General features: G+C 35.9%; 1 protein-coding gene across 1 annotated transcript; it reads right to left on the bottom strand.

Moving 5' to 3' along the window:
• Positions 1 to 1,919: 1,919 nt before the first annotated feature.
• Positions 1,920 to 23,523, bottom strand: CLECL1 (C-type lectin like 1). Its single transcript, XM_035028255.1, has 6 exons — positions 23,194 to 23,523; positions 17,886 to 17,972; positions 15,496 to 15,594; positions 10,427 to 10,596; positions 3,554 to 3,666; positions 1,920 to 2,970 (listed from the first exon to the last, which is right to left on the bottom strand). The coding sequence occupies exons 1-6, from the start codon at positions 23,273 to 23,275 to the stop codon at positions 2,856 to 2,858; spliced, it is 666 nt and encodes a 221-aa protein (XP_034884146.1). The 5' UTR covers positions 23,276 to 23,523; the 3' UTR covers positions 1,920 to 2,855.
• Positions 23,524 to 25,171: the final 1,648 nt, after the last annotated feature.

Below are 25,171 nucleotides of genomic sequence, written 5' to 3'. Positions count from 1 at the left end.
CCTTGCTTTGCTTGAAGCAACTGTAATTCCCTCCCTTAAATAGATGGGTTCTAGGTTAAGTGAATAGAAGTCTAACCTGAATTCTATACATAAGAGATCATGTTCCTTCAGTTAATTTTCTGACTTGAGCCATTTTACAGACCCAGAATATCTTTAATTCCAAGTGGGGGGCAAGTCTTTGAGAAAGAACTCTTTTAAACAGAAAAAAAATTATATAGCTCATCTTTTCCCCACTCTTCCCTAAAAAGATCTATGACCATTAACATGGATGACTATGCATTGAGGAAAGAGAAATAATAAGACTTTGGAGGAGTTGCTGGGCAGTAGCTCTGAATGGATACTAATTTCAGGAGACCCAAACCGTCATTGTATTATACTGATCAGAGTAGGGGCATAAGGAGGTCAAATGGTGAATGAAGTTGTGGCTTTGTTCTGCCTCACAGGTCTGCCTGTTTACTTCATCCATCAGAGACTTCTCCCTGGGAAGAACCTACAGCTAGGCATGTGGATGTCAATAGCTTCTATCTCCTGAAGACTATAATCCAAGAACTCCTGGATATATATGTAAAAAAAAGAATGGATTTCCAAATTTGAGAGGAGAAAGAAAATAAGAAGGGATCATTTCCAAACCATCTGAGGCAAGATTACCAAACAAATTATTCTGGGACCACCAAGGAATCACTTGCTAGACTCTACCCTAGAATCACATGAGCAGGAAACACCACCAGCCCGTGCCCTTTAGTGAAGGAATGCAAACCAGAGTACCTGCACCGTCATCAGCTGTGTCTGAATTCCAACACCTTTGTAGACCACTTGCAGCACAAAGTGTAAGGTATTTTTTTTTTAAAGATTTTATTTATTTATTTGACAGAGAGAAACACAGCAAGAGAGGGAACACAAGCAGGGGGAGTGGGAGAGGGAGAAGCAGGCTCCCCGCTTAGCAGAGAGCCCGATGTGGGGCTCTCTGCCAGGACCCTGGGATCATGACCTGAGCCGAAGGCAGATGCTTAACGACTGAGCCACCCAGGCGCCCCAAGGTATTTTTTTTATTTTAAGATTTTACTTATTTGAGAGAGAGAGAAGGAGAGGGGACGCACAGAGGGAGAAGCAGACTCCCGCTGAGCAGAAAGCCTAATGTGAGGCTCGTTCCCAGGACCCCAGGATCATGACCTGAGTCAAAGGCAGATGCTTAACAGACTGAGCCACCCAGTGTTAGGTATTTTTGTGTCTATCCCCTGTATACAGCAACTCCTTATTGATTATTGTCCCTCGAGATAGTCTGTGTTTTCAAGTAGTTATTCTGAAAATCAGGCTAATAGATATTCTTATAGTTTTATAAACACTACCGGGCTCATAAAATGAAACTTTTTTTTTTTTTTTTTTGCTGGACTGTGGTGCCAACATGCCATAAGACAAATGCTTTACCCATCAGTTTATATAACTGTCCAACTCAACATACACAAGTTGGTTTGTCATATTATGATATGATGTGCAAGAAAACTTGTAAGGATATGATCACCATAAAGAGGTGAGCATAAACATCACAAAAATAGTTTGTCTCTGAAGCATTTAACACTTCCTATAAACTCCCTTGGCATTTATAGGATTCTCTTTCCAATATCAGTCACCCACACAGAACAATTCTTCAGTTTTCCCCTGGCACTCAATGACCTACCAATTGAGCCTCCATTGTCTGAGTCTGTTTCTTTTGTAGCCTATCTCCCCAGCCACTCATCAGTATTTTACTTCTGTGATCACTTAGAGGAAACTTAATATAGTAAATAATCTTTCGAGTATTTATTATGTGCTAGACACTTTAAAAGGCACTAGAAATACAAAGATAGATATTGAAACTTTATGTAATTTACAGTCAGGTGAGGGTGGAGAACATTAATCAAACATTCACTCAAAGACTGACATATGTAAGACCAAAACTGTGATAAGTGCTTGGGAGGGGACTCTAATGTTGGGATATATGACCTTGTCATGGAGCTCAAGGAAGGGTCCTTAAAAACTCAGCTTATATAGAGAGAATGTTTGAGGGTTCACTTGATGGAGAAGAGAGAAAAGAGAATTCCAGGTATAGGGAAAATGTCTGTAATGCAGTGTGGTAAAATTTTGTATGAGTTCTTGAAGTTTAGTCTAATGTGGTTGTGGTGCTGGGAGTTGGGGTAAGTTTTGTGTAGACAGACACTGACTAAGTAAGCAAGGATTAGACCTGACAAGGGATTTCTAAGCTGTGTTACAGAGTTTGGTGTTATTTTAAGAAAGATGCTAAAGTGTTTTTCAGAAGAAGGGCTGTATTTTTAGTATACATAGTTTTAAATACCTATGACAAGGTTACATGTCAGAGAATAATTGAAATGGGTTAGGAATAGAACAGGAAGACCCTGTTATGGCAGTTATTTAACATTTTAATTCCTTGCTATTAAGATTGTGAAAGTGATGAAGAGAAGAGGTCAGATTTGAGAGATATTTAGTAAAAAAGGTGACAAGACTTGGTTTTGTGAGAGGCAGAGTGGAGAACAGCCCGGAAGTGTGGGCCAGAGAGAGGGTGGTGATGAGACAGCTGGTTTATAGGTTGTGTAATTTCTTGTGTGGCGTGCTATTGACTGAGAGGCCAAGTACTAGAGGGTTGTTCCTTTTGTGAGGAAAGTTAATGAATTATTTTCACACGCTGAGTTTGAAATGCCTTTGAGATTTTAGATTTGATATGTCAAATAAGCACTAGGAAATGTGCGTGTGCCCCCCCCGCCACACACACACAGCCCTCTGGACTTTGATACAGTCTGACATCAAACTTCATGTGGCATCTCTCAGTCAGAAAAATGGAGACCGATTTTCTGCAGCGTGGATTAGAGTTGACAAATCCACTGATCATTTTGCTCACAGTTTTGTCTGGCTACCTTACTACGAGACACCTGGGCACATTTCATGCTCCGGGTTATCCGTTTTTCTTCAACTGAAAACCTATAAGGAAAGAAAATGCTTATCTTTAAATCAGGTTATGTCTAGAGACTAAAGAGGGCCTCAGAAAATACTTTCCAATTTTTAAAATAAAAATATGATCATGGAAACAACTGAAACAATACACACTATGATGGGTAAAGTGATTCTTCCCACCCTCAGTTTTATTTCTCAAGAGAACTTAATAGCTAATGATAATTAGTCAGAGATGTATATGGATGATGCTAAAAGGGCACCTCTGGTTTGCACATTTAAAAAGTATTGAAATGAACAGAAATTTATATTTTGTAAACTGAATTGGGTTCTTATAAGAGATTTTACATTTGTCAATTTACCTCTTAAATAAGATGATCAAATGAAAAGACACTATTGGCAAGCCCTATTTCACACCTAAATCTTCTGAGTGGGTGGAGTGAGATTTCTTTTGTTTCTCAACTTTCCGAGTAGACCGTTCTATACATATATTTATCAGATCAGATGAGTCGGTCAGGAAATTTATACCTGTTTCCAACAACATCAGATGACTCTTTCTTGTCACACAATATGGGATTAAAACTGCAAGAAAGCTGAAATACAATAAACTCACAGATGGGAGTCAAAAGGGTTGTTGTCTACCCAGGTCCATGATTGCCCTCCAGGTGGAATAGTTAAGCCAATCCAGTAAAACACTGAAGTATTTAGGTACCGCCACAGGAAACTCTAAATAGAACAGGAAATGTTACAACAAACAACTGATTCTAACAGATACAAAAATATATATATATATGTATCTCTAGCGAAACTTGTACGTGCTTGGTCCTGAACTAGAAGCAGGGAATGGACAGGTAAGACATACATCACATTCTTCTTTTCTTTTTTTTTCTTCTTATTAAAAGATTTTATCTATCTATTTATTTATTTGGGAGAGAGAGAGAGAGCACGAGCACAAGTTGGAGGGGAGAGGCGGAAGGAGAGGGAGAAGCAGCAGACTTCCCGCTGAGCAGGGACCCTGGGATCATGACCTGAGCCGAAGGCAGATGCCTAAACTACTGAGCCACCCAGGTGCCCCTACTTCATGTTTTTCTAACAGATCACAGCAGAGAGACAAATTACTGCAGTGCAACGTGGTGACAGTCAGGTGGAATTTTGTATGATTGCAGGAGATACTAAGACTGTGAAGTCAAACTTCCAAATTTGAGCCCCTGTTCTAGATTTACCACTGTGCATCTCTGCACAGTTATTAAATCTTTTTACTGCTGTTTTCCCCAATCTCTGCAACTCATTTATTACAGTACCTATTTTAAAGAGCTACTATTGTTTTGCTATTAAATAATATTATTATATAGTGCTTGGCACATAATAAATTCTCATTACATAAATGTTAGTGGTTATTGTAAAAATGAGTATGAAATAATATATAGAAGGAGGGGAATATACAGGGAAAATTAAAGAAAGAAAACAATATCGAGCTGATGTGAGACATACTGTTCATAGTTTCTTAATATCTCTTTTTAATATCTCTTAATATCTTAATTTTCTTAATATCTCTTTTTTCTATAGTAATATAACCCAAGTGATATATATGGCCAGACGTAATGAAGGCTACATTTCCCAGGCTCCCTTTTGGCTAAGTGTGACAATGTGACTGACCTAATTTCTGGCTAATGGATTAGAATGGAAATGATACTGAAATTCTAATCAAGCATTTAAAAGGTAGGGCTATAACTCTAGAAAACAGTATGGAGCCTCCTCAAAAAGTTGAAAATAGAGCTAGCCTATGGCCCAGCAATACCCAAAGATACAAACATAGTGATCCGAAGGGGTACATGCACCCCAATGTTTACAGCAGCAATGTCCACAATAACCAAACTATGGAAAGAGCCAAGATGTCCATCAACAGATGAGTGGATAAAGAAGATGTGGTGTATATATATATATACATATGTATATACATATATATATATACACAATAGAATATTATGCAGCCATCAAAAAACCCCAAAATCTTGCAATTTGCAATGACGTGGAACTAGAGGGTATTATGCTAAGCGAAATAAGTCAATCAGAGAAAGACAAGTATCATATGATCTCACTGATATGAGAAATTCTTAATCTCAGGAAACAAACTGAGGGTTGCTGGAGTGGTGGGGGGTGGGAGGGATGGCGTGGCTGGGTGATAGACATTGGGGAGGGTATGTGTTATGGTGAGCACTGTGAATTGTGTAAGACTGATGAATCACAGACCTGTACCCCTGAAACAAATAATATATGTTAAAAAAAAAAAGATAGTAGGAAGGGAAAATGAAGCGGGGGGAAATCGGAGGGGGAGAAGAACCATGAGAGACTATGGACTCTGAGAAACAAACTGACGATTTTAGAGGGGAGGAGAGCGGGGGAATGGGTTAGCCCGGTGATGGGTTTTAAGGAGGGCACGTATTGAATGGAGCACTGGGTGTTATATGCAAACAATGAATCATGGAACACTACATCAAAAACTAATGATATAAGGTGTGATGACTAACATAACATAATAAAATAAAATTAATAAAAGAAAGATAGGGTTATATCTTCTATTCGTCATTTCCCTCTTTTCTGATGGCTAGAATGTGGACATAGTGGTGAATCAACCGGAAATAGGTAGACACAGACAGTACCCTACTGATGAGACCAGAAATCCATAGCTGTATGGATCACAGTGTGAGTGACACGACCTATTGCATATATGAATAGACAGATTTTTCTCCTATTTTAATGCTTTGGAATTGGAAACATCAATCTATAGCTTGTAGCAGTTTAATTGGGAGCTTTGTTTTCGCTTTTTAATTGTACTGATGCTTTTAAGTGTACTGTTACATCTTATAATTAAAAGTGTTTTAGATTCAATAAACAAAGTACACATCTACCTTGTATAAGCTACAGTGGGTTTGGTTCTCCCTCACCTGCAGCCAAACTCATATGCTGAATATCATAACTGTTTGTAGGAACATAAATAGTCATTAGGCATACAAGAGAGAGAATAATGTTTTTCCATTGAGTTATCTTGGCACTGTGGCCAGAAAAATCAGTTGACTAAATTTTGCAGGCCTATTTCTGGCATCTTGATTCAGTTTCACTGATCTACATATCTCTCTTCTGCCAATTTTACACCATATGAACTAATTTTGCTTTATTGTAAGACTTGACATTTAGTAACGTACATCTTCCATTTTTCTGCTTGCTTTGGGTCTAGTTTGCTCTTGTTCTAGTCTTTTTTTTTTTTTTTTAAAGAGAAGCTTAGATGATTGATTCTACATTACCTTCTTTTCAAATGTAATCACTCAGGGTTATAAGTTTCCCTCTAAGCTCTGCTTAAGCTGAAACCTGTGAATTTTGACATTAAATGTTGTTTTCATTCAATTCATAATATAGTTTTAAAATTTTCTTCTGACCACTTCTTCTTTGACCCATACATTATTTAGAAGTATGTTGTTTAATTTTCAAATATTTGGGAATTTTCCAAGTACTACTCTGTTCCTAACTTCCAGTTTAATTTTGTTATGGTCTGAGACATGTTTTGTATAATATCTTATCTGTATTTGTAATTTTTAAAAGTTTATTAGGTCTCCAAATATGGTCTGTCTTCATGAAAGTTCCAGGTGTATTGAAAAAAAAAATGTGTATTCTACTTTTGTTGGATACAGTTTTCTATAAGATTAATTCGGTCGAATTGGTTGATAGTATTGTTCAGGTTAATTATTTATTTATTGGACTTGTTTTACTCAAAGAGGAGTGTTGACAACTCCAACTGTAATTGTGAATTTCTCCATTTCCCTTTTTAGTTCTATCAGTGTTAACCTTGTTGCATATACATATATAATTGACCCCCGTTACGAGATTCAGGGGCTAGAGAGTGGAATATTATGAACCGAATTGTGTCTCTCCAAAATTCATATGTCGCAGTCTTAACTGCCAGTACTTCAAAATATAACTGCATTTGAAGTTGGAGGCTTTAAAGAGGTCATTACGCTAAAGGAGGGCTATTAGAATGGGTCTTAATTCAATCTGATTGGTGTCCTTATAAGAAAATTTGGACACACAGAGAGACACAGATGCACGTACACAGAAGAAAGACCATGTGAGGACACAGTAAAAAGGTGGTCAGCTGAAAGCCAAGGAGAGAGTCATCATGAGAAACAAAACCTGCCAATACCTTGATCTTGGACTTGCAGCCTTCAGAACCACAAGAAATTAATCTCTGTTGCTTAAATCATTAAACTTGTGGTACTTTGTTATGGCAGCCCTGGCAAACTCAACAATGCCTTCATCATTGTGCAATAGTCCTCCTTGTTCTTGGGAGTGTCTTGTTTCTTCTTCTTCTTTTTTTTTTTTTACCTCGTACTTGATTGTTGAAAGCTGTCTAGCATGTAGCGACTGGGTTAAATAGTTTTGTGGATAGAAATGAACACAGAGTTCCTTCTCCTGGGTCTTTAATGTGAGGTTTAAGTTAATCATTATGGGGGTGAGTTTGCGATTTATCGTTGCTCTGGTTACCCTCAATGCCCCACAGGTTTCAAATTCTGTAATGATATCTCGTGTTTTGTGTTTTGTGGTTTTTGTTTGTATGTTTACCAGAGACATGTCTCCTTGACCTGAGTGTTTTGGTTCCCCTCTGCACCATGCCTCGGAGAAGATCTCTGCACACATTCTTCTTCCTCCCCTGTCCCTCTCCCAGCAGTGTTCTTGACTTCTTATCTGAAACTTGTTAGCGTGACAGTGAAAGGCAGCGGAGGTGGTGGTCTTGCTTGTTCTGATTGTGCCTCAGTGTTAGGCAGCCTCTCATCCCTGTGTCTTCTCCATGCTTTCTCCCTTCTGCTTCCCCTACCCTGCCTGTAGCTGTGGTCCCATTGTGTGTTGGTGCCCCTCCCACAGGAGTATCTTTTGTCCCTAATGCTCTTTCGCACCTGCAGTGATGTTTCACCAGTTCCCTAAGGGCACCTGTCCTTCTCACCAACACACACATGAAAGCTGTTGCTGCATAGTGCAGAGAGCAGACAGGGGACAAGGATCTAGGTGGGATTCCTTGCCACTTCTGCATCATTGCTGTTTTCTTCTCCCAGGTCTGCACCACAATGGACACTTTCTCAGGGTTCTTTCCTCTCTTGAGAACCAGGGGCATTTCCAGAAAAAAAAAAAAAAAAAGCCTTCAAAGGACTGTAGAATTCCCCAATTCCTGCAGGGCTCAGGAGAACTGTTTTGCCCACTTACACTCAGACTTAACTCATTTTTCACTTACTCTGACAGAACTCTTCTTTCTGATGTCTGGTGTCTGATTTGTGTGTCCCAAGTAAGTGGGGATGTGTCTTCTCTCTCCCACAGGTACCTGTTTCAACATAGATTTTGGTTCTGCAAACTTAACTCTCCAATAGATTTGAAACAAGTTGGCAATTTAAAGCTAATGCCGCTCCTTCTCATTTGAAAGTTGTAGTAACTTTTCTTCAAGATCTTTGCATCATGGAATGAAAGCTATAAACCTTGTTTTTGTTTTTTTTTTCTTTCTGTTTTTGTTGTTTAAATACCTCTTTTTCTCACTCTCTTCTTCTTCTTCCCCTTCCTCCTCCTCTTTCTCCTTCCTCTTTCTACTTTCTTTTCTTTTTTGCCATATGGTGACACATGGGAATTCTAGGACTAATAATTCTCTTTTTTTCATTTTATCTTAACTTATTTGAGAGCTGGAAAAGTATTTGCTAGAAAATTATTCTCTGTTTCTTGGACTAATTATTCTTCTATAATATATATTTTATCTGAGTTTTACTTGTCTTTTTTGGAAAAGTTTGGAAACCGAAATACGTATGCATAAATCCTATGCTGATTTCTTTCAGATTCTTATTTATCCATGAAAGAGAATGATTACATTAGCTCATTCATTTGTTTAGGAAAAATGTGAGAGAGGTAATCTAAACAGGAAGAGGAAAGTTTCTAAACAAACAGGGTTGCTGGAGGGGAGGTGGGTGGGGGGATGGGTAACTGGGTGATGGGCATTAAGGAGGGCACTTGATGTAATGAGTGCTGGGTGTTATATGCAACTGATAAATCACTAAATTCTATCCCTGAAACTAATAATATACTGTATGTTGACTTAATTGAATTTAAATAAAAAAAATTTTAAAAATGTTGTCTTAGTCTACTGGTCTCCCTAGTCTGGTTTATCAATCGCCTAGAAGACGTGTCTTTTCTGCCTTTCAGCATCCTTCCCTTTGATGGTGAGCAGGAAATAGATGAGTTTCTGAGTGAAATCTTTTATTGCACGATTTCTCCATGCAATGATTATCCCTTTCAGAGCATTCTCATGAGATGCTTTCCAGTTGATACCTGCTTCCCCTTTCTTGTCTTAAAATTGACCTCTTGGAGAAGAAAACAGATCTCTTCAGCTCTTAACCTATCCTGGATTTGGATCATATTTGAATCAATTTGAACTGCATCTGATAGTCTTACAGTTTGAGATTTGGGGTTACACTGGTTACAGCAAGAAGACAGTTCACTTCTGTTTTTGTTTTTCTTGTTGTGGTGGATTCTTGTGAAACTCAGAAGACTTTTTTTCTCTTCAGAAGTTTCAACAGCTGTGCTGTTCCCTCAGATGGTTTGACTCAAACAGAATTGTAAAACACTGCTGGTCATTGGGTTTTCAGAAATGGAACCTTTGACATAACTTGTCATTCCAATATACTAATCCTCATGCTGAATACCCTTATTTGATACTTGCAAATTAACATTTATATTGGCTTTATTAATTAAATGTTTAGTGTCCAACATTCATGTAGTAAAATTTCAATTTAAATTAAACCAGAGTTAGTGAAGTATTCTGCTCAAGGGAGAATGAAATGTTAATGAGGACTATTCTGTACTTCCTTTTTTTTCAGTATCATCTTAATTTTAGCTACCATGGTATCTGACCGTAGCCTTCAGGAACATTGCAATAAACATGAGTGATGAGGTAAGATATTAACAGTCGTACATTTTAAAATGGAATCTAGTAAACAGTAGGGATCCCTTATGGAGAAAAACTTCGACGTACAATACCAAATGAACTCATCCAATCCATAGTGCCCCCCTCAAAAAGCCTAAAATAATCCTGTAATTCAATGGTTCATTCAACCAACATTTGTGTAGTTAATAGCAATGAAGTTTAAAATTTATTTCATAGAAATTTTCAAATATGTGGGACATCTCGATGGCTCAGTCAGTTAAGCATCTGCCTTTGGCTCAGGTCATGATCCCAGGGTCCTGGGATCGAGTCCTGCATGGGGTTCCTTGCTGAGTGCGGAGCTTGCTTCTCCCTTTGCCTGCTCTGCCCGTCTGCCTGCCGTTCCCCCTGCTTGTGCTCTCTCCCTGACAAATAAATAAATAAATAATCTTAAAAAAAAAAAGAAATTTTCAAATATGTAGCACAACAACTGCATTGAAAATGTGAAGGATGCTATAATCTCTAAGTTTGATATCTCACCATATCAATGAGGTCTTGAATCACCATGAGGTGTGAATTTTTCATGGCACAGTCATTTTTGCTTTCATCCCAAGATTTCTTATCCTCAGCAATCCAGTAACATTTTCCCCCATGTAGTGTCCAGTTTTTAGAGGGGCATGATTTATGAACAGTGGAAAAGTTGAAAGAAACTGGAAGGAAAGAGGTAAGTAATTAAAAGAAACTCAGAACTGTATCCCTAATACCATATACTGATGAAAGCCTCTCAAAATTTGTTAAGTTATGGTCTAAAGCTTTTTTTTTTTAGATTTTATTTATTTATTTGAGAGAAAGAGAGAGAGAGAGAGCACAAGCAGGGCAAAAGGATAGGGAGAAGCAGACTCCCCTGCTGAGCAGGGAGCCTGACACAGGGCTGGATCCCAGGACCCCGGGATCACAACCTGAGCTGAAGGCAGATGCTTAACCAACTGAACCACTCAGGCACCCTTGTCTAAAGCTTTTTTTGACAAAAGTATGTGATTTTCTCAAGGTGGATTTGGAAAAAATAAAAATTAACAGACTTGCGACCATGCGTATATTCATTCTTTCTTCCTTTCTTTCTCTGTTTAAATTATTCACTTAAAAATATATCATGTTCTGGAACACTACATCAAAAACTAATGATGTAATGTATGGTGATTAACATAATATAATAAAAAAATATATCATGTTCCCTATCAGCAAAACAATGTACCATGCACTAAGATCAATAAGTGAACATCCAAGTTTCAGGGAGATAAAAATTTTAAAGGAAAAGTAGAAATTAGAGATTTTAATTAGTGATCCACCAATGAACCAGACATTTTGGGAATTATATATCACACTGGAATAATTCTTCTTTGGCAAAAATTGTGCAATAGGTGGCCCCCAAAACTCAAGAAAGATTGATCCTTCCATACTCAAAAGGATCTTGACATCCAAAAATGTGCTTGTAATAGGTTGTTTTTAATTTATAGTATTTGCCAATAAATTTAAATGATGACACATAGGCATCCTGTATATACCAAAACTTTACTGTCCCTCAAATAAATATCCTTTAAAAACACACACATACCTATTCACACACAATGACCCGAAGCCACTGAATCGTGAACAAAAGCAGGCAGATTTTGGAGGGAAAGTGACACTTGAAATAGGTGTAGCAAAGCAAAAGTTTCTCATTTTTACACATTTTAGCTTAAGATAGACCAATGTTGGAGGCCATGTAGAGTGAATAGAACTTCAATAGCCAATCTGCAGTCTTTCTAGCCTAAAATACCAGAGAACAGAGTTTGGGGCAACCACAGATGCTAAAAATGAAGGGTGAATCCCTTAAATGAGAAAACATAAAGGATGTGCACCAAGTTCTATGGCTAAAATTTTTCCAAGTTCCTGGCTGATGCATGTGAAAGTTACATTCCAGCTAAGGATTAAAGAACTGATCTGAGATTAGAGCTGCTGCCCAAAAGAAATTAAAATTTGAGTTCAACTATACCAACTTCCTGCTAAAATAGGAAAAATCAACATTTTTTTGGAGAAGTACATCAGAATCCTTAGATTTCTTAGCATCACTTTCACAATGTCCAGGGCACAATCTCAAATCACTTAATGTAAGAAAAACCAGGAAAATATGACTAATTCAAAAGAGAAGGGATTCAATGCAGCCCAACAGGAAATGATGCAGATATTAGAATTATCCCCAAATATTCTAAAGCAGCTGTTCTAACGACGCTCAAGTACATAAAAGGAAATATGCTTGCAATTAAAAGATACTTCCAAGAAATAGAGAATTTTGAATTTCATTAAGAAATGAAATTTATAATTGAGAGATACATGATATGAAAATTTCATTAGATTGGCTTAAAAGCAGAGAATTAGAAGAAAAAGTGGTTAGTGAACTTGAAATTGTCCAATATAAAAAACAAGGAAAAAAAGTTGGAAAAAATGTAGAGTCTCAAAGATTTGCAGGGCAATATAAAAATATCTAACATATATGAAATCGAAGTCCTAGGGATGTCTAGGTGGCTCAGCCAGTTAAGCATCTGCTTTTGGCTCAGGTCATGATCCTAGGGTCCTGGGATTGAGTCCTACATCGGGCTCCTTGCTCAACGGGGGACCTGCTTCTCCCTCTGCCTGCCGCTCCCCCTGCTTGTGCTCTCTCTCTCTGACAAATAAATAAATAAAATCTCTAAAAAAATACAGGGAAAAAGGAAAGAAATTGAAGTCCTAGAACCAGAGGGAAGAGAAAATAAGGGAAAAAAAGGATAACAACTAAAATTTCTCCAAATTATTTAAATTTATAAATTTATACTTTCAAGAAGCTTATCAAACCCTAAGCAGGATAAATATGAAGACAATTATATGTAAAAATGAAATAAACTGCTGAAAACCAAAGATAGAGAAAAATCTTGAAAGCAGAGAAAAATTGCATGCCATTTACAGGGATATGATTATTTAAAAAAACCCTCATTCTCATCATGAATTATGGGGGGACAGAATATAGTGAAAAATATCTTTAAATTGTTGAAGGGAACTAAGAAACAGACTCTTAACTATAGAGGACAAACTGATGGTTACCAGAAGGGAGGTGGGTAGGGGGATGAGCGAAGTAGGTGATAGAGAATAAAGCACCGGGTACTGTATGGAATTGTTAAATCACTGTATTGTATACCCAAAACTAATACTACACTGTACTTTGACTAACCGGAATTTAAATAAAAACTTAAAAAAATTGTTTAAGGGAAAAAAATAACTGTCAACAAAATATTCTATATCCAATGAAAATATCTTTTTAAAATCATGGCAAATTTAAGACACTTTCAGATAAAAGAAAACTAAAAGGATTCATTATCAAATAGTCAGTACAATGAATGTTAAAGGAAGTTCTTCAGGCTGATGGGAAATGTTTATAAATGGAAACTTTGATATTGAAGAAAGAACAACATCAGAAATGGCAAACATACGGGTAAAAATAAAAGCATAAGGTGAGCAATGTACATTCAAAAGATCTTTGTTCTTGCTTTCAATATTAAGTCCACACACTTGTCTCGTTTGTACAGTTCTTCTTTAGATTGATATAATACAACCAAATCCAAACCTTTCCAGACAATAATGCCAAAGATATGCTGTAATTATAACTAAAGACCCAGGAACAATGCAACCGAGACTTTCAAGAACATATTTAATAAGAAACTACTATATTTTCACTTCTATATTTCTGATAGTAGCTACTTTGACTAGATAGTACCAACCATTTTTGTATCATGGAATATTAAAAAAACTTTCTAAAGTATAGCAAGATAAATAAATAAAGTCTACAGTCTACCAATTAACCACCTGGATCTTTATAGCTCAAGAACCTTAATACATACCAATGTTAGGGCACACTGTTGAAAAAACTCTCTTCTGAAGATAGTTTTGCTATAAGATAATTAGATCCTAAAAGAATTAGATTAAAAAATATTGCTTAGCTTGTAATAAATAAGGGAAATAGCTAAAGGGAGGTACTTAGCTAGAGGTGGAATGGGGAAGTGTTTCCATAAGTGAGTTCATAAGGCAAGGTTCCCCTCAAGGCTAATGATTTATATCAGTGCTAGGGTCATAAGACTAAGCCTTGGATTCACCAAAAGGTGATGGAGTGAGTCAGTGAGACTGATTAGTTCAGGGTCTTCAAAAGTGCCTCAAGTCATCTAATCATTAGCTCCTCATTGCCTCCCTGCAGATGAAAATGTAAATAATTTTTGCAAGAAAATATCTTTATTTTTTTAGCAATTACATCAACTGAAATCATTCAAATTAAAGTAAAAATATACCAAATACTTTTAAAAACATGCAACATAGCAGGAAATACAAACAGCAGATGTGGTCATGAAAGACTTTAGGTATTTAAAAAATCATATGTATCATAAATAATAATGTTTTAAATTATTTAAAAAATAAAAGAATAAGTAAAAAAAGAACAGATAATAGGACACTATCAAGAGCTAACAGGCTCTTAGGATTGAAAACTCTGATCATTGGGGGTGCCTAGGTGGCTCAGTCGGTTAAGCCTCGGACTCCTGGTTTCAGCTCAGGTCATGATCTCAGGATCGTGAGATCGAGCCCTAGGTCCAGCTCTGCTTGGAGTCCGCTTGAGGATTCTCTCCCTCTGCCTGCCGCTCCCCCTGCTTGTTTGAGCTCTCTCTCTCTGACAAATAAATAAATAAAATCTTTAAAAAAAACCCAGCTTGACAGAACTTAAAGCTAGAGTTTTATTTAATACCACTACTACCATCTCTGTAGTAGGTACAGTACACTGCAACCTTTTGCTTTGGGGATAATGTCTCACAAAATTTGCCCTCATAGTCACACAAGTTGAAAAAAATGAACAGACGTTGTATCAGGTAGGTTTTAGAATGTGCTCAAGGGGGCTTGGAAATATCAAATCCAATTTAATGTTTTAATGAATTCCCAGAATTTGTATGTACTCTACATTATGGGCTGGTAAGTCTTTCTAATAGAATTACACCTGGATGTTCAAAAGAAGAATGGTATATAGTTTTTCATATGGAATTAAGAACTAAATTAACAGATTTAAAAATGTAATAAAAACCACTGGAAAAAAAAGAGAGGAGGAAGGCCAAATAATTGTTTTCTTGACTTTTAAAAGTGTGCAAATATGAGAGAGCAAGAGAAAGATTAACATAAGATTACCATTTACAATTGTTTTGCATGTAATAACATTACCTGGTAAGAAAAAAAAGATAGTATAATCATGAACTTTAAGAATGAAAATATTCTGACTATATTCTGCACTTGCACATGCCCCAATAGAAATAAAAATAATAAAATGCAATTATTTCAATGAAATACCTTTTCAAAAATCTAGGACTCTTTATAAGCTCATTTTTTTCATTTGCCTTGGATCGTTGAATATTTTTGTCATGGACTATAATGGGTCCATAAAAAACAACGATCTAAACCATCCCTCTGTAGTGGTAGAGGAATCTCTCTTTTCAGATATATTACAGTAAAACCAATGCTACTGTACATGTCTGGTTACTCAGGAATCAGACAATATAAAATAATGTTACCTGTTGAGGTGATTGTTCTAGATTTATTTTCCCCAGTACAGAATTTCTCTTTTGATTCATTTTCCACTGTATTATGTCTTGCAGATTTGAACTGGGTAACTGATGAAAGAAGAAACATATTTTCCTAATTAAATAAAAAAGCATAAAACCATTGGGTTCTAGTGACTCTCTAAAGTTCAATAATGTAGAAATTCTATAGTAAGTTAAATAATTAAAAATTTAAGGGGGAAAAACAACACTATTTTTCCAAGATTTGAACTTTCCTTTGCATTCTTGTTAATTTTATTAATGTCAGCTTCAGCAAAAATGAAAAAAAAATATGATCTGGGACCAGTGGGATATTCGCCTAATTTTTCTCCTGGAGTTTTCATATTCATTTTAATAAACACAAAATAGCCAGCTGTGGACATAAGCTTCATTTGGATAGTTTGTGCTTAGTGAGATATTGTTAAATTATATCCAGTGTCACCTGATTCAGGGGGAAGATTTTATATGCTTTGGTTTGTTTCATAATTCTGTTTCTTTCAAGATTCTGCATGTAAATGCTGCATATAGAAGGGTTGTGTGAGCCCAGAGTACTTTCTCTCCAAAGAGGAAAGTATCTTTTTTTATGAGTATCTTTTTTTATAATTTTAACTGAAATTACCTTTGGTAACTTTTAATTTCAAAATAGGGTGTATTAGGTAATTGAATCTTTAAAATGTATTTTGGTAATGGATGTATTAGTGACAAACAAATATATTTTATTAAAAAACTGTCATTTTAGTAACAAACAAATCTATTACCTTAACAAAAAATATATAGAAGAGATTTTTCATTCTAATTATTTTTGCTTCCCTCTCCCTTAATTGTATAGCTGCAATTAGACAATAGGTTATGTTAAACTAGTCAAATAACTTATCTTTCTGGGGCTTAGGGTGTTCATCTCAACTAGAGGTTTGACCTGGACTTCTAGCTCTTTCTAGTTCTAGAATTCTACCACAGTGCCTATTTATTTGTAACTTCCAATGCCATTCATATTTTTAAAATTAATTAATTAATTTTTAAATTAACATATAATGCATTATTTTTTTCAGGGGTACAGGTCTGTGACTCATCAGTCTTACACAATTCACAGCGCTCACCATAGCACATACCTTCCCCAATGTCCATCACCCAGCTACCCCATCCCTCCCACCCTCCTCTACCCCAGCAACCCTCAGTTTGTTTCCTGAGATTAAGAGTCTCTTATGGTAAAAAAAAAAAAAAAAAAAGTCTCTTATGGTTTGTCTCCTCGGATTTCATCTTGTTTCACTTTTCCCTCCCTTCACCTTGTTTCTCAAATTCCACATATCAGTGAAATCATATGATAATTGTCTTTCTCCGATTGACTTATTTCGCTTAGCATAATACCCTCTAGTTCTATCCATGTCATTGCAAATGGCAAGATTTCATTTTTTTGATGGCTGCCTAAAATTCCGTTGTATATATATACCACATCTTCTTTATCCATTCATCTGTTGATGGACATCTAGGCTCTTTCCATAGTTTGGCTATTGTGGACATTGCTGCTATAAACATTGGGGTGCAGGTGCCCCTTTAGATCACTATGTTTGTATCCTTTGGATAAATACCTAGTAGTGCAATTGCTGGGTCATAGGGTAGCTCTATTTTCAACTTTTTGAGGAGCCTCCATACTGTTTTCCAGAGTGGCTGCACCAGCTTGCATTCTCACAATGCCATTCATAACTGCTAATATCATTCACAAGGGTTCTTTGACATAAGCAGGTATGCATTGGCCTGTTCTAGGGTTTCATCTGGAAACCTGAATTCCTTGGAATATATACAATCTGTATATGACCTTTGTTCTATAGATATATGTGAAGAACTTTTCTCCAAACATTTATTCAATAATTAAAATATTTGCTATCTGAATATTGGATTATGCTGTTATGTCCAAAGTACATGAGTACAATTTTTAAATGCTGCATTTAGCTGATTAATTATAGGCAAGTTTCTCACCTATTGATACAAGATTGATAGTATCCAGTAGTAGCTAATATGAATAAACTTACACAGAAATATACTACATAATTTCATTTCCTTTCATCTGAATGTAGTTTTAGAGAAGCTTATATTTAGCTCACTATCAAACTGCATTGTGTGATTTTGACCATAAAATATAAACATAGTCCTGACTTCTCTTTCCTTTATCAGTTCATTTGAATCCATAATGACATCACATGCTGAAGTTCTATGGAAATATCTCTAATTTTAATTTTTTCAAATTTCATACATTTTGTGAAGTTGTCCTGTATTGTTCAAGAACCACTTGAACAGCAAACACAATTACAACAGGTCATTAGAGAAAAATGCTTCAGGATAAATGAATAATTTTGATAATTACTTACCCAAAATGCTCAGCACAATTACTGTTACAAAGAGGATGATGATCATTGCACATCCAACTTTCAGGAAAATTCCATGATGGTGAGGATCTACAAAATTGGATAAATTGGACAGATAAAATTGGATAGTAAGCCCAGCAGGTAATTCCTTATATGGTTAGAGATAAGAAGGAGCTGAATAAGCTTTCTTGGTTATCATGCTTCTAAGTTAATTTCCTTTGAAATACATAGACCCAGCTTCTTTTTGCTCACATGCACACACACACAAAGAACATATTTGGCTTTCTGGTTTGTGAAGAGGGGACTTATAAAACTGAGTGGATATGAATTTTTGTTTGTTGGTTCATCATATGTGTTCCACAGCATTAATCTTACAATGATCTACTCTCTACAGTCCTAAGTTTTTATATAAGACTGAAACCCTCCAGATTCTCTAATAAGTTTATTGACAACACCCACCTATTTGGATTGATCCATTCTTTTCTCTTTTATGTAATGCACCTACTTAAATAGTGATACATAACTATAATTTCATACATTTCATTCATTTTTATTTTAAAATAAAAGTACTCTTAGGGATTACCTTGTCCAACATCTACAAATTTATGGGAATATTCAAGTCCACAATCACACAGTTATTTGATGACAGAGCTGAGATTAGGCCTCAGCCCTCTTGACTACCAAATGAGTGGCTGGTTTGCTATCCATACTATCTCATTGCCTTTTATTACTCAAAAGATAATAATAAATCAGAAAAAGAAGCAAGAATTATTAGCTTTGGCTGATAGTTAAACCAACAATCTCTAATCCAAAATAATTGCAGTGTATCAATTCCACTATATATATGATATATACAAACATACATACAATACACTGAGCAAGTAATAAAATAATTGATGTTGAAATACAACCAATTATAAAGTCAAGCATCAAGACCAATTAACCTAATGCTAATCTATTATTATAGAGTACTTGTTCTATGTTCAAATTATTACTGTTAGTAAATAAAACATCTTTCATGGAAGCTTATTAATTCTCAGAACATAAAATATCCATGTATTTTCATTATCATGTAAAACAATGCAAATTGTGCCAGTTAAGGTAATTGTAAGAAGAAGATGATGGTATCCCTACATATGTTTTTAATATAAACAACTAAGTTTACAGACCTAAAAACTTACAGAATAAAATTTCAGATTTCATTAAAAGACTGACTTAAGGGATATTAGGTCATTCTTTTAGGCCCCAATGTAAGATTTATGAAAAGCATGAATTTCTCAGTGTTAACCTGGGTATTCTCAGTGGAATCACACATTCCCACTGATAATCTGCTCAATTTCATCATGACAGCCTTCTCTGTTTTATCTTAGAGAACCAATGAACCTATAATATCTATTGAGTATTTCATGAGATCCATTTATTTATTTATCCATTTATACATTCATCCATTTACTAAGCATCTTCTGATTGCCTTCTATATACTTGGTACTGTGTGAGATTTGGAAATATGAAGATTAAGAGATTAGGGAAACCGTCTCAGCACATATGAGGCTCTGAAGTGGTAAGGAATATGGTAACTTCAAGGAGCAAAGAGGACAATAGCCAGAGCAAAGTAAGACAGACATAGGGAGTTAGAAGAGGAAGATGAGGGTCATGTCATAGTGTATGTAGGGCTCTGTAGGACATGACAATTTGGTGTATCAAATAATTCTTTCCCTCTACAGTGATATGACACATGAAAATGGAAGTTTTATTTATCCAGCCTTAGGGATATGCAATGAAAGAGTAAAAAAATATTTGACTTCTTGTCACCAGCACCATTGTGGGTAATCCCCAAATCTCTAAACCAGGAAGGAAGTAAAGTTCTATCTGTAAACAAAAAGTAAATCAATCAACTTTTTTCAAAGAAATGGAACAAATATTCCTAAAATTTGTATGGAACCAAAAAAGACCCTGAATAACCAGAGGAATGTTGAAAAAGAAAAGGAAAGCTGGCGGCATCACAATTCCGGACTTCAAGCTCTATTACAAAGCGGTAATCATCAAGACAGTATGGTACTGGCACAAAAACAGACACAGAGATCAATGGAACAGAATAGACAGCCCAGAAATGAACCCTCAACTCTATGGTCAACTAATCTTCGACAAAGCAGGAAAGAATGTCCAATGGAAAAAAGACAGTCTCTTCAACAAATGGTGTTGGGAAAATTGGACAGCCACATGCAGAAGAATGAAACTGGACCATTTCCTTACACCACACACAAAAATAGACTCCAAATGGATGAAAGACCTAAATGTGAGACAGAAGTCCATCAAAATCCTAGAGGAGAACACAGGCAGCAACCTCTTTGCCCTCAGCCGCAGCAACTTCTTCCTAGAAACATCGCCAAAGGCAAGGGAAGCAAGGGCAAAAATGAACTATTGGGACTTCAAGATAAGAAGCTTTTGCACAGCAAAAGAAACAGTCAACAAAACCAAAAGACAACCAACGGAATGGGGGAAGATATTTGCAAAAGATATTTGCAGATAAAGGGCTAGTATCCAAAATCGATAAAGAACTTATCAAACTCAACACCAAAAGAACAAATGATCCAATCAAGAAATGAGCAGAAGACATGAACAGACATTTTTCCAAAGAAGACATCCAAATGGCCAACAGACACATGAAAAAGTGCTCAACATCGCTCGGCATCAGGGAAATCCAAATCAAAACTTCAATGAGATACCACCGCACACCAGTCAGAATGGCTAAAATTAGCGAGTCAGGAAATGACCGATATTGGCAGGGATGCGGAGAAAGGGAAACCCTCCTACACTGTGGGTGGGAATGCAAGCTGGTGCAGCCACTCTGCAAAACAGTATGGAGGTTCCTCAAAAAGTTGAAAATAGAGCTACCATACGATCCAGCAACTGCACTACTGGGTATTTATCCCAAAGATACAAATGTAGGGATCTGAAGGGGTACGTGCACCCCGATGTTTATAGCAGCAATGTCCACAATAGCCAAACTGTGGGAAGAACCAAGATGTCCATCGACAGATGAATGGATAAAGAAGATGTGGTACATACAATGGAATATTATACAGCCATCAAGGGGAATGAAATCATGCCATTTGCAACAACATGGATGGAACTGGAGGGTATTATGCTGAATGAAATAAGTCAATCAGAGAAAGACATGTATCATATGATTTCACTGATATGAGGAATTCTTAATCTCAGGAAACAAACTGAGGGTTGCTGGATTGGTGGGGGATGGGAGGGATGGGGTGGCTGGGTGATAGACTCTGGGAGGGTATGTGCTATGGTGAGCACTGTGAATTGTGTAAGACTGATGAATCACAGACCTGTACCTCTGAAACAAATAATACATTATATGTTAAAAAAAAAAAAGAAGAAGAAGAAGAAGATAGCAGGACGGGAAAAATGAAGCGGGGGGAAATCGGAGGGGGAGACTAACCATGAGAGACTATGGACCCTGAGAAACAAACTGAGGGTTCTAGAGGGGAGTGGGGTGGGGGGATGGGTTAGCCTGGTGATGGGTATTTAGGAGGGCACGTACTGAATGGAGCAGTGGGTGTTATACGCAAACAATGAATCATGGAACACTACATCAAAACCTAAATGATGTAATGTATGGTGATTAACATAACATAATAAAAAAAAAAGGAAATCAAAACCTGGAATGCAGAATTGAAAATACTAGTTTTGTTGCTTGAAGTGAGCTAAAATAACTTCTAGGAAATTAGACTAATAGTATGAGAGTTTTTATGGGTGAGAATAAGAAAACAACTCTAGTCCACATTATTTTCAAATTAAGTTCTTTCTTCTCATAGAAAATGAGGGGCGCCTGAGTGGCTCAGTCGTTAAGCATCTGCCTACAGCCCAGGTCATGATCCTTGGATCCTGGGATCAAGCCCCGCATTGGGCTCCCTGCTTGGCGGGAGGCCTGCTTCTCCCTCTTTCACTCCCCCTGTTTGTGTTCCCTCTCTCGCTGTCTCTCTTTCGCTGTCAAATAAATAAAATCTTTAAAAAAAAAATAAAAGAAAATGAAAGCACCCAGTCTAGGGAGAAAAGAAAGTGGATGAGCTTTTATTGGGCAAAGTCAGAGAGGTAATGTTTAAAAATAAGGAATAATATGCTTTTGCAGCCAGAGAAAACCACACCGCAGATTCATTTGGTAACTGCAAACTAAAAAATATAAAAGAAGAAATACATTCTTTGGAAATACAGAAAAGCAAAACATTATATTCATTCCACAAGGGCAAATGCAATGAGGAGATTTAAATTATGTAAACATTTTATATAAACTTTATAATATAAAAAACTCTTATCCTAGAGAAAAGAAGAGAAATGCAACATGAAAATTTCCCTAATACTTTAAAGGATAAAAACCACACTGAATATGAAAACCTATCATCCTTGAGGTTGCTTGTGTTTAAGGTACAATGTTATCTTTAGCTATATGCCTTTTTCTTTGTATTTCACAAATATTCCATTACCCAGACGTTCATTAATTCTAAACTTCATGAAATAAAATACTAGCATTTCATGTCTCCTTAGTTTGGTTTAACATTGTTATCCTATCAATATGCAAATTTCAAAAAGATAATTAACAAGGTGAATTATAGCCAAGTGCTTTTTTCCTTTGTGTAAGTGAATTTATCATATTATATTAAAAGGAAATATATAATCAGGGGTACATAAAGCTGTAAAGAAAGGGGTCATAAATATAGATGTCACTGTATGAGTATAAGTAGTCACTGTAAGAAATAAAAAGAATAGAAAGGCTATGAAAATCAAAAGCATAGTTCAACTTATCCCCCTGCTCACCTCCCCTCCAGTAACCCTCAGTTTGTTCTCTATAGTTAAGAGTCTGTTTTCTGGTTTGCCTCTCTCTTCTTCCCCCACTATGTTCATTTGTTTTGTTTTTTAAATTCCACATATGAGTGAAATCACATGGTATTTGTCTTTCTCTGACTGACTTATTCTGCTTAGCATAATACTCTCTAGCTGCATCCACAGTGTTGTATGTAAGTGATAAATTACTAAATTCTACACCTGAAACTAATATTACACTGTATTTAAGTAGCTGAAATTTAAATAAAAACTTGAAAAAGAAAAGAAGAAAATAAAATTATAATTAACTTTGTTTCATTAAAAAATTCACTCTTATTTTTGCATTCAATCAATTTTTCTTAGAATCTAGTCTTCTAACTATTTTTAGTAAGACATAAACGAATGCAGGATAGAAATAAAGGAGATTAAAGGTAAAATATTAAATTTTAAAGGACCTCTAAAGCCAACTTACCAGATTTCTGAAGTGAGGATGAATTTTCTAAAGAAAAATTCCCATCAATTTTAATATCAGCATAGACTATATCTCCAGCCATTGCACATATTAAAAAGAGAGAGAAGACCAAAAATGATGTTCTACTGAAGGGAGTCTCAGTTCTGCAAATAAACTTCTGGTGAAGTCAAATAATCTGCTCTCCCAAATTTGGTGGATTTCCTCTATGAATATAGGACAAAAGCAATGTGTTCAGTCTTACCAATCAAGGTAATAGATTTTTGAACACTTCATGATATGGAAGAAAACTATGATTCATCCAGCAGTTTCTTGCTCTACAGTTTGTTTTCTAGGTTTGGAATAATTTTAACGTTTAATACCACAGAAGATATCATACCGCTTTTTTCTTCTATAAACTACTTCCTCTTTTAGTTCAGACATATATTCTCTGGTAGAAACTCTGATCATTCAGCATTTTCTCCAAAGTGGAATAGCAATTTGGAAGGGAGGACAAAGAAAAGGGATTTTATTATGGAGGTGATAGAAATGCATCTTCTCATCTTGAAATGCATTGCATTTACCTAGGTATTACCTTTTTTTTTTTTAACCTAGGTAAAAATTCCCTTAAACCTCTTTCTTCTCTCATGTGGTTTGTAATATTAACATCAAACTGAGTCAAAGCATGGATCCTGCAGAGGATTTCCAAGCTGAAAAATTATATTTGAGACAGAAATAAACTCTCTGTCAAAATAACTCAAGGTTGTGTCATAAAAAAGAAATCTTATGTTTAAATAAGGTTCATAGAATTTTCCTCTTGAGTGCAATATAGAAAACAATAAATTTTAATCTCCGGGCTCTTCTAAAGCTCCATTAATATTATATTAAAGGAATAAAAATTTAGAAGTCTAAAACAATAATGAAAAAGAAGTGAATTCTAGACAGATAAGGAAAAAAAATCAGCCACTTCCCAAAAGATAGAGATATGATAACTGATGAAACAAAGCAGGAGAAAGTGAAGTCAAAAATAAGCAGAGGGAAATACCTGAGGAGGGACCAGCCACCCATGAAACCCTCATAAGACTCAGAGCTCAGAAATGTCAGATATGAAAAATGACAGGATGCATTAGTTTATAACTAGTAGATTAATTGAAATTCTGCACATGAAAGAGTTGATTTCCTCAACATTCATCCAAATACATTGCATAGAATTATTTAAACTGCAGTCATCCTTACCCCCGCAGATCCAAGGAATTTTATCTATGTTAATCAAATAGCTAGAGAACAGACCTTGGTTTACTGGCATCAAGTGTTCCCTCAGTATAATGGCTAAACCCACTAGGCTTCTGACATGGATGGGCTATGTATGGGTTGACCTCTGTCTCTCAAGACTGCTATGGCACTTTTTCTTCCCTGGGTTGTTCTAACACTTTATATGTTGATCTACATTTTATACATGAAAAACTGACTTTGAGAGGTTATATGCAAATAGTTGCATAACCAGTACATTTTCAGAGTGAGGATTTGAACTCATATCAAACAGTCCAAAGCCCACACTATGATGCGATAATGCTTTCTAGATTTTGAGAGCGATCATCACATTTTCTTCTTCTTCTTTGTTATATCCATCCCTCAATCTATGCCTGAAACATAACAGACACTTAGTAATTATGTGTTGGATTACCAAAACAGTTAATGCTACGTTGAATTTTATGACTGTACTCTTAATATTTTTCCAGAATGAAAGCAATCATTTTTGACTAAAAAGTAGACTTCTCTTCATATGAAAAATATTATTGAAGGTTTAACCATAAAAACCAAAAGAAATAGTAGCATGTAGAGAATCTATTTAAGTTAGGTAATAAATCCTTGGGATCTACACATTTAATATTAATAATCTGTCTCCTCTCTATGTCCAAAATAAGTAACCAAGGTATGAGTTATGAAGTAATCTCTAACTTTGTTGAGATTTAACTTTGATTGTCATTATTCTTGTAGGTTG

The sequence above is a fragment of the Mirounga leonina genome, unplaced genomic scaffold (assembly GCF_011800145.1).
Source record: "Mirounga leonina isolate KUSES-001 unplaced genomic scaffold, KU_Mleo_1.0 Mir_201, whole genome shotgun sequence".
In the NCBI taxonomy this organism is placed as follows: Eukaryota; Metazoa; Chordata; class Mammalia; order Carnivora; family Phocidae; genus Mirounga; species Mirounga leonina.
The sequence above is the reverse complement of the archived record's forward strand: the minus strand, read 5'-3'. Positions and strand labels throughout refer to the sequence as shown.

Bases quoted from the DNA above. Each gene is read 5' to 3' on its own strand.
- CLECL1 (XM_035028255.1), bottom strand. From the start codon at position 23,275: ATGGCTGGAGATATAGTCTATGCTGATATTAAAATTGATGGGAATTTT. The intron at 17,973-23,193 runs GTAAGTTGGCTT...CCAATTTTGTAG, and splicing joins ATCCTCACTTCAGAAATCTG to ATCCTCACCATCATGGAATT. The intron at 2,971-3,553 runs GTGAGTTTATTG...CTTTCCTTATAG, and splicing joins AACCCTTTTGACTCCCATCT to GTTTTCAGTTGAAGAAAAAC.